General features: G+C 45.2%; 1 protein-coding gene across 3 annotated transcripts in view; it reads left to right on the forward strand.

The window, feature by feature from the left end:
* Positions 1–218: 218 nt before the first annotated feature.
* Positions 219–19,114, forward strand: part of G3BP2 (G3BP stress granule assembly factor 2) — a 50,923-nt gene continuing 32,027 nt past the window's right edge. For 2 of the 3 annotated variants that reach the window (XM_032762328.2, XM_032762329.2), the window contains exons 1-2: positions 219–356; positions 15,589–15,707. In XM_032762328.2, coding sequence (XP_032618219.1) covers positions 15,613–15,707 — 95 coding nt within the window. In that variant the 5' untranslated portion in view covers positions 219–356; positions 15,589–15,612. Of the gene's footprint in view, positions 357–7,794; positions 7,890–15,588; positions 15,708–19,114 lie in introns of those variants that run through there. The other variant, XM_075066066.1, reaches the window with a different exon arrangement.

Genomic DNA, 19,114 nt, shown 5'->3' on the forward strand with positions numbered 1-19,114 from the left:
TCCCCGCCCCGGCAGTGTCTCCCCTCGGCCTCCAGCCCGGGCAGTGCTGCTGCCCCCTCCTCACAGGTGCAGCCATGTTCCTCCTCCTCCGCTGGCTTGGGGCCCCGCTCGTGTTGGGGTTGGTTCAAAACCAGCGGCCTTGTTCCTAAATCCCTGCCTGGATATGCTGCTCTCTGTAACGCTGGGCCCACCTCCAACATGGCTACACTTGGTGTGTCAGACCCTTTTCTTCTACAGGTCCTGACACCGGGCCGGGAACAGCTTTCCTGCAGGCTTCAGCTAAAACAACTCCGCTCAGCATGCCTGGCTCATGGTTCTGTGCACATTGAACTGAAAGGAGCCCGAAAACGGCCAGGGTAGTTTTAGGCAGGGTATGCAGGGGGATCCCAAAGTAGGCAGGTGCTAGTTTTTCTGTTTCATTTCTGATCACCTCTTTAATATTCAGTTTTGAGTACCACTCTTGGAAAAAGTGACAGACTGGACAGCTGTCAGAGGAGAATAAAATAAAAGGGTACTGCTAGGCTTGATTTGAGCAAAGATTTTTCTCAAATGTGTCATGTGCTTGTGAAAGGGTTATAAAGTGGCACTGGGGCAGGAATAGGGGGAGGGAAGTTAGTCTCCAAATAGCAGAAAGGATTATACATCAAGGAGGAAGAGGTATTAGTTGGCATACGTGGAAGTATTTAGGATGCAAATAAGAGAAAGGTTGGTAGAGAAGATAAAATTCATGAGCTGATGCCAGAGAGCGCACCTGAGTAGGAATCTCAGCATACTCTTCCCTTATTGGGGGTGAAGCCGGGTTATTCAATGTGGCATTGCCCCATGAACTTCCTGGTGTGGCCTTCTACATAGGTTTGAATCTTTCTGGCTGTTAATTGCGTAGTAAATATTTCAAACCCCGCCTATCTGTCCTTTTAGCAGAAACACTAGAGGGGTAGGCAACAGGTCAATGCTAGACCCTGTGGGAGAGAGCTGCCACCTCACTTTATTTCCCCCCTCCTTCAATCTCTCCTTTGTTCAGTAAAGGTAACATCAGAGCATGAGGGAGGTGGTGGATGGACTAACTTCTTTTTAAATAAATTTGCCATGTTCTCCTCTGTTCCTTCCAGGAGCTCAGTTGATCCCTGTGTTACATTGGGGTCAAAGGGTATGTCTCCTGTTTATTACACCAGATTTAACACTGAAATTTACAGATATCTATGTGGTTTAGAAAAAGGTCCTCCCTGGTCACCCTGTACAGGGTTAGAAGATCTGTGCTGTGAATGTTTTGTGCATATTCAGAGTAAGATGCTCCCTGTCCTGAAAGGTCAGCTTTTTTTGCATCTCTTGTCCAGCAAGTTTTCTATTTTGCCTATCCAGTATCATTTACATGAATGAAATATTTGTCCATTCATAGATGAGTCTTCAGACTAACAGTATAGTATCTCCGCTTACAGGGTGTTTATACTGAGGAGACAAGTCCCTGACCTTAAGTTTTAAAGTACTGTTTGCTTTCATTGTACTATTTTTTTTAAAGTAACCTTTTTTATTCTGTTTTAATGGAAAATAGTAAGAACAGTGCAAGTGCAGTGATAACAGTGAGGAACACAAGTTGCCATACCAGAGCAATTACCCTTCATAAACCCAACCAAGGTTTATTGGTAATTTGTTATCTTGATCAGAGGGGTATCTCATGACCCCATGGAGGGGACTGAAGCCCTCTGTGATAGTTTACTGGCCTGATCTCTTATATAACTAATTTGATAAATTCCTGCTTTCTATTATCTTACCACGCAGTCCAGTACCTGAACTCCATTAGCAACACACACTACCAATGGCGTTCAGTTTTCACAAATGAAGAGCCACTTGGGTCAGTGAATGGAGCTGTAGCGAGACTAGCATTGTTAGAGATTTATGGCGAAACTTGTAAAATGGTATTTATTACTCTAGGTGCCTGTGACATACTTAAGAGCCACCAGTTCTGCAAGAGCTTAGATATGTGAATAGTCCCGTTGACTTAAATGGTACTTATTAAGCATCTGTTGCCTTCGGGTCTGATTATGCAGGTTAATCCACCAGTAGCTCCCCAGAAAACTCTTGCCCCACAATCATACAGTCCCATCAAGCTGCTTCCTGATACGCTTTGCAGTGTACCATGAAAGTCAGTGAGTCTAGGCTATGTTGGATGAAGTGGGGAATAGTAAGCTTTAAAATTAAGGAATCTTTTAGAACATAAGAATGGCTGTACCGGGTCAGACCAAAGGTCCATCTAGGCCAGTATCTGTCTAACGAAAGTGGCCAATGCCAGGTGCCCCAGAGGGAGTGAAGCTAACAGGCAGTGATCAAGTGATCTCTCTCCTGCCATCCATCTACATCCTCTGATGAACAGAGGCTAGGGACACCATTCTTTCCCCTTCCTGGCTAATAGCCATTTATGGACTTAGCCACCATGAATTTATCCAGTTCCCTTTTAAACATTGTTATAGTTCCAGCCTTCAAAAACCTCTCGCGGGTAAGGAGATCGACAAGTTGACTGTGCGCTGTGTGAAGAAGAAGTTCCTTTTGATTGTTTTAACCTGCTGGCCTATTAATTTTTCATTGTGACCTAGTTCTTGTATTATGGAAGTAGTCAAATAACTTTTCTATCCACTTTCTCTACATCACTCATGATTTTATATACCTCTATCATATCCTCCTTTACGTCTTCTTTTCCAAGCTGAAGAGGCCTAGCCTCACTTAATTTTTCCTCATAATGGACCCTCTGCCAACCCTAAATGCAATTTAGTTGCCCTTTTCTGAACTTTTCTAGTGCTAGAAATATCTTTTTGAGGTGGAGGTGACCACATCTGTACACAGTATTGAAGATCTGGGCATACCATGGATTTATATTAGTGGCATCAATATATTCTCAGTCTTATGCTCTATCCCGTTTTTAATGATTCCCTAAATCTTGTTCGCATTTATTGACCGCCTCTGCAAGCTGCCGTGGACGTCTCAGCTAGAACCTGTTCCACAATGACCACCAAGATCTTTTTTCTGACTCGTTGTAGCTAAATAGCCATCATATTGGTATGTATAAAGAATTGGGTTATTTTTTCCAATGTGCATTACTTTACATTTATCCACATTAAATTTCATTTGCCATTTTGTTGCCCAATCACTTAGTTTTGTGAGATCTTTTTGAAGTTCTTCACAGTCTGCTTTGGTCTTAACTATCTTGAGTAGTTTAGTATCATCTGCAACTTTGCCACCTCACTGTTTACCCCTTTCTCCAGATCATTTATGAATAAATTGAATAGGATTGGCCCTAGGACTGACCCTTGGGGAAGGCTTGGAGAGGGCTGGCTATCCAAAATGGAGGTAGATCCAGTTTGCATGCTTCCATTGATCTCATCTATGGGAGATTACCTCCCTCCTATACTGTCTGGATTGAGATGCAATTAATCTGTTACAATGAACACCTTTGATGTTTGATGGTTGTAAAACATCTGCATTTTTTATTGTACTTTGAGGAGAATATCACTCTGTTTCGCACTTGGTTAACATAAGGAGGAACACTTCATTTCTGCTTTCAAGGGATCCTAGCATCTCCTTTTCTATTCCACGCTGCATTATGGAGTATGCATCTGTTGTAACTGGCTTGGAACCTGGTATTGAGTGAAGTGCACATCAAAAGCCTGTTGCAGGTGGTCCATGCACAGCTACGCATGTCTATAGAGCCAGAGTAGAGTATTGCTGTTCTACACCAAAGCTGGACTGTGGTGTTTAATGGCTGTATTGCGCTGGCTGTCCTTGTTAAGAGTACTCTAATTGTTGGAGCTTTGGTGATGAAATTGTGGGTACAAAGAACGGTGCTTTAGTAGTCCTTGTATGTCACAAAATATTGGTGTGCCCAAAGTTTTCTTCATAGAAACAAATGACAAGATTTCCTGTAGTAACTGTCTTCTCTAAAGCATACAGGCTTATCTGTCTATTATGTCTGTGGTAAAACAGGCCATATTTTTTACTTTTAGTTGCACTTTTCTGAACCTCGTTCATAATTTGTGCCTCTACGTTTTAGCAACACCATTAATGGATACAGCCCTTCAGATGAGGCATCACCAGGGTTCAGTACATTTGTGATGTCTGTCCAGACACACACACATGGTCTTTGGATCTTTAGTCCTACCATGAATGACTCTACATAGGTCACATTGGGCTAATCACCTGTTTTATAGATCACTGCCCTGAGTTGTTTAAATCTCTCTGGGATTAATCTGTCACTAAAGAGACTTACAATTTTTGGTCTTGTTTGCAAACTTTTCTTCTCTACACAGGCACAACAGCCCAGTGCTGATCTCTGAGGTACCTTACTGATGGCTTATCTCAGACATGACATCTTTCACAATTTTGTTTATACACATTTAGTGGAATAACCTGAAGGAAAGATCAAATATTTCAATATTTTAAAGGCAACTTTGATTTATAGGAAATTTGCTTATCAAGTGGCATCCAGATCTATTAACTTTTGGCTGTGCAGCCCTTAATGATGATAGCAATTTGGCATTTTTTATCAAACATAGCACTGCTACTTTTATAGTTCCACATGGAACTAATTTTAGTGAAAGAATTAGATTTAATTATAAAAAACCCAATTCTTATACATAATAAAGTTAATGCCTAGTGCTGCATAACTTCATTCTGCATGCCAGTTGTGTATCCGTTTACAGCGTGAGTTATAATCATGGAGTTTTGGCCAGAAGGGCCCGCTTGATCATTTAGCCTGATATCACAGGCAACCTGCACCAGGCAGGTCTTGCACACTAAACCCAACACCTGAAAGGAGACCAAAGCATTACAGTCTGCCGGAGACTAGACTACTATCTGCACCAGGCAGAGAGCAGGACGGACTGAGGTGTGCTAGTGCTTGAGGCAGTCCTGTAATGGCAGGGAAATAAATTAGTTATACCCAGATAATCCCAGAAAGGGACAGGGACCTGCACCCACACACTGCAGAGGAAGGGGAAAATCCCCCACAGTGAACTGGGAGAAAATTCCTTCCTGACACCCAGTAGACCCTGGGCATGTGAACAAGAGCCAGGTAGCCAAGCACCTGTGACAAAGAATACTCAGTGCGAGCTGACTCCACCTGCAGGTGCCTCCCTCGTAGCTCCTGTTGGTCATGGTCCCTGGCCAATGGGAACTGTGGAGCCAGTGCTTGGGATGGAGACAGTGCATGGAGCCACTATGGTTGTTCCTCTGCCTTGGAGCATTGACTGCGGCCAGTGGGAGCTGCAGGGATGTCCCCGTGAGTGGAGGCAGCTCACAGCTGCCTGGCCATACCTCCACATAGGAGCAGCAGGGACATGTCACTGCTTGCGGGGAGCTACCCAAGGTGAGTGCCGCCTGGATCCAGTACTCCGATACCCCTCCCATGCCCCAAACCCCTCCCCTGAGCCCCCTCCTGCACCCAGACTGCCTCCCAGAGCATGCATCCTTCACATTTCCTGCAATGCCATTTTATAGAGCTTTCTGGTTGGTAAAGAGCCGGATAACTAGGGCCCTACCAAATTCATGGCCATGAAAAACATGTCACAGATCGTAAAATGTGGTGTCCCACCATGAAATCTGGTCTTTTGAGTGCTTGTACCCTATACTGTACAGATTGCACGGATGAGACCTGCATTTCTCAAATTGAGGGTCCTGACCCAAAAGGGAGTTATGGAGGGATCAGAAGGCTATTTTAGGGGGGCTGCCCTATTGTTACCCTTCTCCACCTGCCCAGCTCTGAAGGCAGCACAGAGCAGCAGCTGGTTGCCAGGCACCTAGTTCTGAAGGTGGCGCCCTGCCAGCAGCAGTGCAGAAGTAAGGGTGGCAATACCATGCTATGCCACCCTTCTGCACTGCTGCCTTCAGGGTGAGTGGTAGCTGTTTCCTGAGGGCCCAGCTCTGTGGGCAGCAGCGCAGAAGTAAGGGTGGCAATACTATACCATGCCATCCTTCTGCGCTGCTGCTTGTGGAGACTCTACCTTCAGAGCTGGGCCCCTGGCCAGCAGCCGCTGCTGTCCAGCTGCCCAACTCTGAAGGCAGCGCCACCACCACCAGCAGCATAGAAGTGGGGGTAACAGTATCACACACCCTCAACCAATAACCTTGCTACCTCCTCACAACTGCTTTTTGGGTCAAGACCCCTACAATTAAATCACTGTGAAATTTCAGATTTAAATGGCTGAAATTATGAAATTTACAATTTTTAAAAGCCTATGACCATGACATTGACCAAAATGGACTGTGAATTTGGGAGGGCCCTATGGATAACCCAGGTTTTACTGTGATGACATGATACAAATCAATGTTACACTCATCTCTTCAGCTCTTGTCCCTATTTCAAAGGAAGTAGCAGAAATAGTGTGTTCAGAGACTGGTCGCAGTAGTGATAACAAGCATCGACAAACTCTTATATGAAGGCGCTGAGAAGAATGGGATTGCTTGCTTTAAAAAGGGGATATAAGGGAAGAAAAAATTATATGGTGAAAGTAGAACAGTAAGTTCTCTTCATCCTTCGTTGTAATAGAAGAATAAGGAGATGCTCAGTGAGATTGAAAAGTAGCAAATCGAAAATGATAAAGGGAAACACTTCTCTCTCAATGCATTACTTGTACTTAGTGCCACAGTATGTAATTGAGGTTGAGTGCAACAGGATTCAGGTAAGACTGGACTTTCTTATGGTTAATATGAGTATTCAGAGTATAGTAAAAATGTTAAAAACAAACCCTCATATTTCAGGGCCTAAACCAGTCTTTGGTGGGTTGCTTATTGCTTAACTACCTTCTGCAGGGTTTCTTGAATCATCCCCTCAGAGAGCTGGTACTTGCCACTGTAAGCCATGGGATTTTACGCTACTTGAGTCACTAGTCTGATCCAGTATTGCATTGTGTTCCTATGGGCAAACCTAACAGTGCTTTATTTTGTACTTAAGGTATTTCTCTTGTGTTTGTCTGTGGCATATGAAAGCCTTTGCTTTACCCTATTTATACCTGAGAACATAGGGCTGGTTCTTATAAATCCTGTACAAACTTGACATTGAGTGGCTTCCATTGACTGTATTTGTCCTACGGTAACTTAAAAAAAACAACACCACACAGTGATGATGAAAACACACAGTGTCCCCTCCTTCTGCATGAAAGGAGTTTTTTAATGTATTGAAATCAAGCTCCATGCATTTCTAAAGTTAATGTCTATGGAGGATTTTCACTTCTGTGTCGTGTTTATCATTGTGAATCAAGCTGGGGAGCTTCCAAATCCATTAGACACCCCCCCACATACATACCCCTTCAGGACTGTGTAGGCCGACTTGAGGGCCCTGTCTTACTGAGCATACTCTAGCCTCAGTCCTTGGGCCCAGGCCCCAGAATGTTCCAGGCAGTTCCTTTTTATATGTGGTTATCAAGAGCTCCTTATTGGCACTTCCAGCAGTTCCAGCTGATGCAGTTTATTGCTGCATGTCCTGTTTGGAATCTTACGTCTTCTGTGATAATTGAGCATACCATTCTCTCTTTGGCTCACTATCACAGTTTTAACTAATATAGGTATCTTAGGTTCAGCTCTGTACCAGCTGTTTATCTTAGAGCTTTGGGTTTTTTTTAAGGTACTGCCTCAAGTATGATGTGTGGTTTTGTTTTTGTTTTTGTTTTTTTTTAGTCAGTTTTAATAGCTAGCAGTCCTTGGCATTGACACTTGGCTTGGAACTCTGTGTTTGATTCTTGTTTGGTGCTTCGCTGAGCTAAACTGCCTGAGACTTCAGTGGCTGACAAATATTTTGTTTCACTTTTGTAGGTTCCCTGTTGTTGCTGAACCTGGGATATTGATGACAGCTGTTCAGCTGCACTTCTGACTTAGCTTTGAGTCTCTGGGCAAAATCAATTTATCAGGTTGACTCTCTTCCGATTGGACTTTTCACAGTGCTTCAGTAGAGGGCAGTTCATTTGCAGTTAGCTCAGGACTCGAAAATTAGTGCCATGGCACACTGAGTATGGCCCTTCTCAAAGCAGAAAAGGTCATGTGCTTGTACTCTGTTCTAGTCAGTGCTTCATTGTAAGACAAGCACACTGATGTGAAGAAGGCACCTGGCATCTAACAAGACTGGTGTTATCAGCATATCCTACCATTGCATCCATGGGAGTGTATATGTGAGGCTCCAGAGCCTTATGGAAGTGTAATAGTGTCTTGTGTCATGGCTCTTTCTGAGAAGCTTCACACTAATTGTCATTGGAAAGCAGGCACTGGGTTGTCTAGAAGCTGAGATCAGAAGTGTGTATCAGGAAGAGGTTTTATGCTAATGTCAGAGGCGCTCCTGGAAACTCATGTGCCTTCTGAGAGTTAAGAGGGTGCCATCTGGATAAAATAGAGGTTTCTCTTAGTCTGGTGGGAGGGAGGGATAGCTCAGTGGTTTGAGCGTTGGGCTGCTAAACCCAGGGTTGTGAGTTCAATCTTTGAGAGGGCCATTTAGGGATCTGGGGAAAAAATCTGTCTGGGGATTGGTCCTGCTTTGAGCAGGGAGTTGGACTAGATGACCTCATGAGGTCCCTTCCAACCCTGATATTCTATGATTCCAAACCTGCCATCCTGTGACATGGTATTTTGAGAGAGTTGCATGGTGGGGCTGTTGACTTGGTGGGCTGGAGCAACTGACCAAAGCTGTTCTCTATTGTTGAGAAGTACAAGGCCTGGTCTACACTATGTGTTTAAACTGAATTTAGCAGTGTTAAATCGATTTAACCCTGCACCTCTCCACACAACAAGGCCCTTTATATCAATATAAAGGACTCTTTAAACCGGTTTCTGTACTTCTCCCCGACGAGAGGAGTAGCGCTAAAATCGGTATTGCCATGTCGGATTACGGTTAGTGTGGCCGCAAATCAATGGTATTGGCCTCCGGGCAGTATCCCACGGTGCACCATTGTAACTGCTTTGGAAAGCAATCTGAACTGGGATGCACTGGCCAGGTAGACAGGAAAAGCCCCGTGAACTTTTGAATTGCATTTCCTGTTTGCCCAGCGTGGAGCTGTGATCAGCATGGGTGGCGATGCAGTCTCAAATCCAAAAAGAGCTCCAGCATGGATGGTAAAACAATGCAGTCTGCCTGAGAATCGAAAAGAGCTCCAGTATGGACCGCACGGAGGTACTGGATCTGATTGCTATATGGGGAGAGATTTTCTGTGCTAACAGAACTCCGTTCCAAAAGATGAAATGAAAAAACATTTGAAAGTAAATTTCCAAGGCCATGGTGCAGAGAGGCTGACACCAGGGACTCAGTACAGTGCTGTGTGAAGGGAAGTTAAGCGCAGCTCAGGCAAGCCTACCAGAAACCAAAGAAGCGAACGGAAGGTCCGGGGCAGGGCCAAAACCAAGCCACCTCTACACTGAGCTGCAATGCCAGTTCTTGGGGTGGGGGGGGTCCGCCAACCACTCCCCACCCCTGTCGTGTGATTTCGAGGTGGGGGTGGTAATCTCAGCATGGCTGAGGGTTCTGCGGACGGGGAGGGATGAGAGGAGGAAGAAGGATGAGCTTGCAGAGAGCACACAGCACTCGTTCTCCCCAACAGCCAGGAGCTTTTCTCACCCTGATGGAATTACCCTCCCCGCCTCCCAAGCCACTATCCCAGACAATGAAGCCATGGAAGCGACCTCTGGTGAGTGTACCTTTGTTAAATATAAAACATGGTTTAAAGCAAGCGTTTTTTAATGATTGATTTGCCCTGAGGACTTGGATGCATTCGCGGCCAGTACAGTTTATTGGAAAGTCTGTTAACATGTCTGGGGATGGAGCGGAAATCCTCCAGGGACTTCTTCCATGAAGCTTTCTCCTGGAGGTACTCCAAGCCTTTGCAGAAGTTTCTGGGCAGGGGCAGCTTTATTCCGTCCTCCATGGCTAGGACACTTGACCACAGCCATGCATGTAGCAGTAATCTGGTATCACGTGCATGACAAGCCTTGCTGTGGTATGGTCCGGTGTTTGCTGGCATTCAAGCAACATCCGTTCTTTATCTATCTGCTGTGTTATCCTCAGGAGAGTGATATCCATTCATGGTAACCTAGTGTGAAATTCAGGAATTTAATTAAGGGGACAGAGATGGCCATTCCTACTGGGCTGTTTGCCTGTTGCTTAAAAGAAATCCTTCCTGCAGGTAGCCAAGCACGGGGGGGGGATGGCGGGATGGAAGCTGAGCTTTTCGCGTTTGGCTAGAGGGATCTTCTGCACGTTTTCACACGGGAGGGGGGCGGGGCTCGCAGTGATCTTCCATGATACCAGCTACACGCGGTGGGGGAGGGGTAAAGCGATCATCCCAGAGAATTGGATGGGGGAGTGGTTTCTGCTGCTGCATTGTTGTACAGGAAGAGAAAGCAGCACTGAACGGGCTTTGCTTGGTATTTGGGAAAGGAGGCACTGTGTATAATGAAGGCTGCAGAAGCCGAAAGACAGTGGCTTACCATGGCCGCTGCAAGACTGAATTCTGTGCCCGGACCTGCGTCTGTGAGATCTCGTAACATCAGAGCCGCAGGCACTCAATATTAAGATGCAAAATGCGACCTTGTAGTGAAATCACATGTGCTATGTAAGGTGAATAGTGTTGTTCACCATGAAAGAGTATAGCATTGTTCTCCGTAAATGTATCTTTAAAATACTTCTCTTCTTTTTTCCCTCCCTCATGCAGCTGCAAATTTTTCAAGCCTCCCTACTCCATCCAGAAGGCTATCTCAGATAGGCGGCGGAAAAAAAGACGCGAGATGAAATGTTCTTGGAAATCATGGAAGTGACCTGCAATGAAAGAGCTCATCTGAATGAGTGGAAGGACGTGGTATCAATTACAGGAAGATGCCAGTGAACGTGAGGACAGGAGAGGGAGCTCGAGATGAGAGGGTGGTATTTAGGAAGATCAGAGGTGTAGGCAGGAAGATCAGCGGTGGCGGGATGCAATGCTGGGGCTGCTGCGTGATCAAACTGACATGCTCCGGCGTCTGGTGGAGCTTCAGGAACAGCAGCAGGATCACAGAGTGCCGCTGCAGCCGCGGTGTAACCACCCTCACCATGTTCCATATCCTCCTCACCCAGACGTGTAAGAACGCGTGGGGGAAGACTCCGTGCACCCGCCCACTCCACCCCCATGGACAGCCCAACCAAAAGGCTGTCATTACTTTGAAACTTTTTTAGTGGCCTTTTCCTTCCCTCCTATCCTCCTCCCAAACCACACCTGGGCTACTTTGTCAGTTCTTTCCCTCTTTTTATACTGAATTAATAAAGAATACATGATTTTTAAACGATAGTGACTTTATTTCCTTAAGCAAGCCTTAAGCGAAGCGGGAAGGTGGGTTACTTACAGGGAATGAGTCAATCAAGGGAGGATGGTGGGGTTCATCAAGGGGAAACAAACACAACAGTCAGACCGTACCCTGGCCCGTGATGAAACTTGTTTTCAAAGCTGCTCTGATGCACACCACTTCCTGGTGTGCTCTTCTAATCGCCCTCGTGTCTGACTGCACATAATCGGGGGCCAGGTGATTTGCCTCAGCCTCCCACTCTGCCATAAAGGTCTCCCCTTTACTCTCACAGAGATTGTGGAGCACACAGCAAGCAGCAATAACAATGGGGATATTGGTTTGGCTGAGGTCTGAGCGAGTCAGTAATGTGCGCCAGCGTGCCTTTAAATGGCCGAATGCACGTTCTACCACCATTCTGCACTTGCTCAGCCTGTAGTTGAACAACTCCTGACTACTGTCCAGGCTGCCTGTGTATGGCTTCACGAACCATGGCATCAAGGGGTAGGCTGGGTCCCCCAGGATAACTACAGGCATTTCAACATCTTCAACTGTTGTTTTCTGGTCTGGGGAGTAATTCCCTTGCTGGAGCCGTTTAAACAAAGTAGTGATCCTGAAGACGCGAGCGTCATGAACCCTTCCCGGCCATCCCATGTGGATGTTGGTGAAACGTCCCTTATGATCCAGCAGTGGTTGCAGCACCATTGAAAGGTACCCCTTTCCGTTTATGTACTGGGTGCCCTGGTGCTCTGGGGCCAAGATAGGGATATGGGTTCCATCTATCGCCCCACCACAGTTAGGGAATCCCCTTGCAGCAAAGCCATGCACTATGACCTGCACATTTCCCAGAGTCACTACCTTTCGTAGCAGCAGCTTAATGATTGCTTTGGCTACTTGCATCACAGCAGCTCCCACAGTAGATTTTCCCACTTTGATTCCTGACTGACCGGTAGCTGTCTGGCGTTGCAAGCTTCCAGAGGGCTATTACCACTCGCTTCTCAACTGTGAGGGCTGCTCTCATCTTGGTATTCTGGCGTTTCAGGGCAGGGGAAAGCAAGTCACAAAGTTCCATGAAAGTGCCCTTACGCATGCGAAAGTTTCGCAGTCACTGCGAATCGTCCCAAACCTGCAAAACCATGTGGTCCTACCAGTCTGTGCTTGTTTCCCGGGTCCAAAATCGGCATTCAATGGCTAGAACCTGCCCCATTACCAGCAGGATCTCCAAAGCGCAGGGACCCGCGGTTTGAGAGAATTCTGTGTCCGTGTCCTCATCACTGCGCTGTCGTAGCCACCTCCTCCTCGCCTAGACTGCACGAGAATGTGCAAGGTGTTTACAATGTCCACGACTGCGGTCTTCAGCTGAGCAGGGTCCATGCTTGCTGTGCTATGGCGTTTGCACAGTTCATCCAGGAAAAAAAGGCGCGAAACGGTTGTCTGCTGCTTTCACGGAGGGAGGGGTGAGGTTGTACCCAGAACCACCCGTGACAATTTGTTTTGCCCCATCAGGCACTGGGCTCTCAACCCAGAATTCCAAGGGGCGGGGGAGACTGCGGGAACTATGGGATAGCTACCCACAGTGCAATGTTCCGGAAATCGACACTAGTGTTGGTACATGGACGCACACTACTGAATTAATGTGCTTAGTGTGGCCGCGTGCACTCGACTTTATACAATCTTTTAAAAAAATGGTTTCTGTAAAATCGGAATAGTCCCGTAGTGTAGACATAACCTGACAGTGTGAGGCACTTCTTAGAGCACCCAGCTCTCATCTGTGCTTTTGGGCTGAGAGAATGCAGAGCTCAGATAACAGGGGACCTCACCCTAGACAATACCCTCCATTCTGGTGCACTAAGGGAATGGCAGAGCAAAGAGACTGCTGGTTCCTTTGCTTCCTTGACATGCCATGGTCACTGCAGGGGTTGTGTCTGTGCAGTGGCTTCTTCCTCTGTGGAGATGTGCCAGTGGGATTACAGAACCTGGGAGCCAGCTCCCTGTAGCTTGCTTATCCCCCTGGTGCTCCAGGATAGCATTGGAGTGGAGTGATGTGGTGGGCAGGGCAGCAGGGTTCTGAAACATACAGGGAATTCTGTCCCCTGTGCTGATATATCAAGGTGATAATGAAGCTGAGGGCCTGTGTATGAATAGTTTCATTTGCTACACTGATGTGATGAGAGAACTTTCCCTCTCATGTTGAGATGTCTGCGATTGGGCAGAGTTGGGCTGGAATGCATTGCAGTACCAGCTTCCTTCCTGCTAGCATGCCAGTACAAGGAGTATAATGTTGAGGTACTGTTGCTTTCCTCATCCACCTTTTTCCTGAGTACTAATTCTCTGATTGCCTCTCAGCAAATCACTGACAGTCTATGGTATCGATGCATCACTACAAGCTTGACTCAGAAACGTTAGCATTAGTTGCAAGTGCTGGGCATTAGAGACTCTGTCGGGCAGGACAGGATTTACAAGTCACTGAAGTATCCAGCAGGTTTCCGTTATTTTAGTTTTGTTGTACATCTGTTGGTCTCCAGACCTGTTGCCATACCACCAAGTTATGCCGTTTGTTTCACCTTCTAAGAGTCACATGCCTTTGAATTTCTTAGTGTTAGCTCCTCCTGCAGCCCTTGCATTTCTCACACTTCCAATTTCTTTGGGTAGCAAGCTGAAGTGTCTTTAGGAATTGTTGAAGTTCTGGTTTCACAACCACTTTCTCATGAAGGTACCACTTCAGTGTGTTTAATGCTCTGTCTTCTGGGGAGATAGGGACATGGAGGGTCATGTGATGATAAAAGATTGAATTGTATCAATTCTTCTATTACTGGGCATGACTTTTAAAACTGAAATTGATGTCTTAGTCAGCTGGCGTATATACCCAATAGTCAGCATAGTTGTGTTTGCTTCCCAAAGATGTTGGATTGGGACTGTAGTGGAAGTTACGTTCCTGTTAGCTCGTTCACTGCTTGCTGCAATGTGCATATTTGCTTATTAGGGACACCTGTGTAGGAGGGATGTGGAGACCAAAGGGTGTCAATACTGATACAATAGTGGTGGCTTGTGTTTAATAACTTCCACATGAGAATTTCATTGGCCTCTTCAGGTTTTGGTAGAGACTAATGCCCATCTGTATCTGAGAACAGATAACCTCAATACTTCTTTGGTCCAGGGACGATGCTCACAACAGATTTTCCAAAGTTGGTTCTACTAGGATAACCAAGTAGCCTGTTAAGGGAGTACATGTAGGAAAAACACAGGAAATGTTTTGTCCAGAGCAGAAACTATGCATGTTTAGTTTCTGGGAATTGGGACAGTCACGTGCACTTCAAGGACTTTGAGTTCTGGTAGACTAGGGAATAGTCTGCTCGTGTCTTTGCTAGTGTTCAAGAAGCTTTAAATCATGGTCTTAGGCACTGTTGCCACAGATACATACTTGTATAGTTCTTCTCCTTAGATTGACTATCTGTGGAGGAATTCTGCTGTGTTCTTCTTTCCTTCGGAGCCTGCTTCTGAAGTAGAGAAATTTGAAATTCCCCCACTCCCCAAGTTTTGGTATCTTACAGGATGTTTCTTACTTGATTGGGCCAAATTTACCTGAGTTTGAGTTCCTACTCTTGAAAGGAACTGGGCTGGAAAATTCAGAGCCATCTGAGGTTGGAGCATGGTCATTAAAGCAAAGCTGCTGAACCTCCAGACAGGTACCTTGAAACATCAGATAATTCTAATAGCTAAGGAATTTCTCCCATGACTTGTGTTGAAGGATAATTCCTTTTGGAAAAGCAGACTTACAAGGTAGATAAGTTTACTGTATTAAAAGTGGTGAGCCCCTCTTAATAAGTTAAGTTATTTGCTTGAGTGCAAGTACTGCTGTTGACAGATAAAAAAGACCAAAGGACATAAGTAAGTAACAATCTTTCATATGAAACTTGGTTTTAATGACTTTAATCAACCTCTTGCTAATAAAGGGTAAACTAATTGTAATCGCCAGTATTTTGGATAGTTTTGTTGTATTTATTTAAATGAATTTAACAAGTATAGCTTGCCTCTTGTCTGTCTCCACTGAAACTAGTGTGCTTGCTAATTACTTAGAGATCTTGAAAATTAGATCAATTTGTCAAGATAACGAATGATTGAACTACAGCAGTCTTGAGTTACTCAGGTATTTTTAAGTCTGAGACTACATGTTGGTGTAGTAGTTTCTTACCAAACAGTGATTCCTGTTTTACGTAGGATTTCATAAAAATCCATGTGAGGGGATGAATGGATGGACATATTAAATTGCAGGGTTGTTTGTAAAGTAATTTATTAATTTTTGTCTAATTACAGCATTTGACACTCTGTACCAAAGAAATGGTGATGGAGAAGCCAAGTCCCCTGCTTGTAGGGCGGGAGTTTGTGAGGCAGTACTACACTTTGCTAAATAAAGCTCCTGACTTCTTGCACAGGTAATCTTTTTCTGTGTAAATTCATTTATGTATTCTTGAATATAAGAAGCAGGTTGTATTTTTGGATGAATGTAACATGCAATAAATTTATCTAAATTTTAAGAACTCTTGGGGTTGGGTGGGGGAGTTGAAAATTATTCCCATATCATTTGAAAGCTGGGTAATTGCAGCTATGCTGAAAGCTATTGTTTTATAAACTTTGTGTGCTTTATTTGAGTATGTCATTCTATATAGCTATTCAGGCAGATATATATATTCTGTATGTTCATTTGGGTATTTTTTTACATATGCACAGATGCGGATGGAGCAAATGATCCTTGTAAAGTATAGTTCTAGATGAATTTCTTAAAACTGTAGTAAAGTTAGTAAGACAGCCCCAAACTCCTAGGTAAAAATCAGTTTCCAGTGTCCAGGTAGTGTAGGGGTTCATTTCGCTAATGTTAGCTGGACGCAACTAGAAAATCCTATTGTTGTCTGAGACTTTCGTACCTGCTAAGGCCTGCATAACTGAAAGATTACAATAAATATTGGTTTTGCTAAATTTATTTTATACATTTCATGGCATGGTGTAGTCAGTTTCATTGTCTTCCCCTGTATAGTTAGTTTTTTTTGAGTTTATGTAGCATTATTCACATGGCAACAAGGTAGAGAAATCTTTAGAAAAAAAGTCTGTAAAACAATAAAAAAAAAAGAATCGGATATAGTACCTTACCAAGAGAGCTAAAAGTTATAGTTAACTAAGCTTTATGTTGACTGAGAAACTCCCATGAGAAGTGCAGTAAAAGCTGTTTTATCCAGCATGTTGGGGCAATGGGAGATGCTGGTTAACTAAGAGGGAGTGAGTTTGGGTGCAGGGTTAGGCCATGGGAGGGACTGTGGAGCGTGGGTTCTGGGAGGGAGTTTGGGTGCAGGGGAGCCTCGGGGCAGGGGTTTGGGGCACAGGAGGGGGTGCTGGATCTAGGGGCCGCTCATCTCTGGCAGCTCCCCACAAATGGCAACCTGTCCTGGTTTGTGGCTGCTCCTAGGCAGAGGTGTGGCTCGCGGCTGTACCTGCTGCTTCTACCTGCAGGTGCTGCCCCTGCAGCTCCCACTGGCTGTGGTTCCCAGCCAAAGGGGTAGCGGGGGCAGCATACAGAGCCGCCTGCTGTGCCTCTGCCTAGGAGCAGCTGGAGTCCGGGACAGGTCACGGCTTGCAGGGCATCTCATCCTGCACCCAAGCTCCCTATTCTCATAGCTGAAGTTGCGTATCTTAGGTCGATTTCTTTCACCACCACCTCCCACCCTTCAGTGTAGACCAGGCCTGAGAGGTGAGTGCAGGGGAGGCGTGCTCTCTAACACACACACACACACACACTCTCTCTCTCTCTCTCTCTCTCTCTCTGCTTTGCGCCAGGCGTGTTTGCCTAGGGCCCTGTGACCCACTGGTGAGTCAGGACTCACCATTTGGGAAACACTGCAGTAGACATCTTGCAGTGTCCACAGGGAATATGAGGTAGATTTGGGGTGTTTGGCACCCACTAGATGGAAATAGACTCCTCAAGCAGTTTGCAGGACATTACCCTCTTAGAAGAAGGGATTGAGATTCCTTTCATAATGGGGTACAGTGAGGGGCTGGTTTCTTTCCTGGTCAGTATGACAGCCCCATAAATACTCTTTTGTCTTATAGTTGCTATACCTTGATAGTTAGCAGGGCTCAAGTTATGTGAGCGTGCTATGCAACGCCACCCTTGATGCTTTTTTGTGAGGAGCAGCAGCAGTCTTCTGGCACTTGTATTTTAGGTCAGAAGTGCATAGTGGTACTTCTTTTTTAGGACTGACTTTTAGGTGTCCGGTAAAATTTCCGAGCCCTGTGTGTGAATAGAGTGAGTGAAGAGAGATTGGTATTCAGAAGTTGGGAGAAGGAAAAGGGAGGTGAAAGTCTAATGAGGGCAAGGGTAAGGGGGCAGAAGGAAAGAAAGAAGAGAGGAAATAAACAGAAGACAAGATGGGAAAAGACACACTATGATCTCTTGTAGGTAAGAAAGTGGAGTGAAACCAGAAAATGAAAAGTTGCAGCAAAAATGAGGTGTAGTAATTTACATTTATCAAGTTATTTTTTATAAATTTGATATGCACTATTACAGTTAAATACTGTGCATGGTTGTTCCTTTACGTTGCAGAAGACTTCTTTTTTTTTTTTAGGGCAAGGGTGTGATGTCACATCTCCTTCTTTACTTTGGCTCTTAGGCCTAGTCCTTGGACTAGTAGGTGGTGTCAGTTTTTAAAGTCTTGGAGAGAGCTACCTTCTCTAGAGATTTAACAATATAGCTGGAGCTCTGATCACATGCTGCTCTTTAAGCAAGATACATGGGTCCTTCATTCAAACTCCAGTCAGTCCTTATTCTTATTGGGTGCTGCTTTAGCATTTACATAGAAGATTCAGTAGTTTTAATTTTGGGGTTTATAATCTGCAATTCAACACTTTTCTGGAGTTGGTGTCTGAGAATCATAGATCATTAGGGTTGGAAGGGACCTCAGGAGATCATCTAGTCCGACCCCCTGCTCAAAGCAGGACCAATCCCCAAATGGCCCCCTCAAGGATTGAACTCACAACCCTGGATTTAGCAGGCCAATGCTCAGGCCAATGCTCAAACCACTGAGCTATCCCTCCCCTTTTCAGGTTTTTGATCTAGCCCTTCCTCAGATTGACACTTGATTTGTTTTAATTCTGTTCCTGTTGTTCTCTTTTAGATTCCTCTGCTTCCCTGATTCTCTCTAACTGCCCTTGTCATGGTATAATTCCCCACCCTGAACCTTAGCATCCAAAAGACGGGGTACCAGCATGAATTCCTCTAAGCTTAAATACCAGCTTAGAACCGGTAGTGCTGCCACTAACTAGGAATTCCAGTGCCTGGTATACTCTGGTCCCCCCAAGACCTTGCCCGGGGAACCCCAAGACCCAGACCCTCTGGATCTTACCACAAGGAAAGTAAACCCTTTCCCCCACCGTTGCCTCTCCCAGGCTTCCCCTCCCTGGGTTACCCTGGAACATCACTATGATTCAAACTCCTTGAATCTTAAACAGAGAGAAAATGCACCTTCCCCCCTCTTTCTCTCTCCCCCTCCCAGACTCTCCCTGAGAGAGACAGTAATCCTAACACAGAGAAATTAGCCTTTCTCTCTCCCCCTTCCCTCCTTTCTCCCCACCAATTCCCTGGTGAATCCAGACCCAGTCCCCTGGGGTCTCACCAGAATAAAAAAAAAAAACAATCAGGTTCTTAAACAAGAAACTTTTAATTAAAGAGAGAAAAACAGTAAAAATTATCTTTGTAAATTTAAATGGAATAGGTACAGGGTTTTTTAGCTATAGGCACTGGGAATACCCTCCCAGCCTTATTCAAATACAAATTAAGGGAATAGGTACAGGG

The sequence above is a fragment of the Chelonoidis abingdonii genome, chromosome 5 (genome assembly GCF_003597395.2).
Source record: "Chelonoidis abingdonii isolate Lonesome George chromosome 5, CheloAbing_2.0, whole genome shotgun sequence".
Taxonomy (NCBI): domain Eukaryota; kingdom Metazoa; phylum Chordata; order Testudines; family Testudinidae; genus Chelonoidis; species Chelonoidis abingdonii.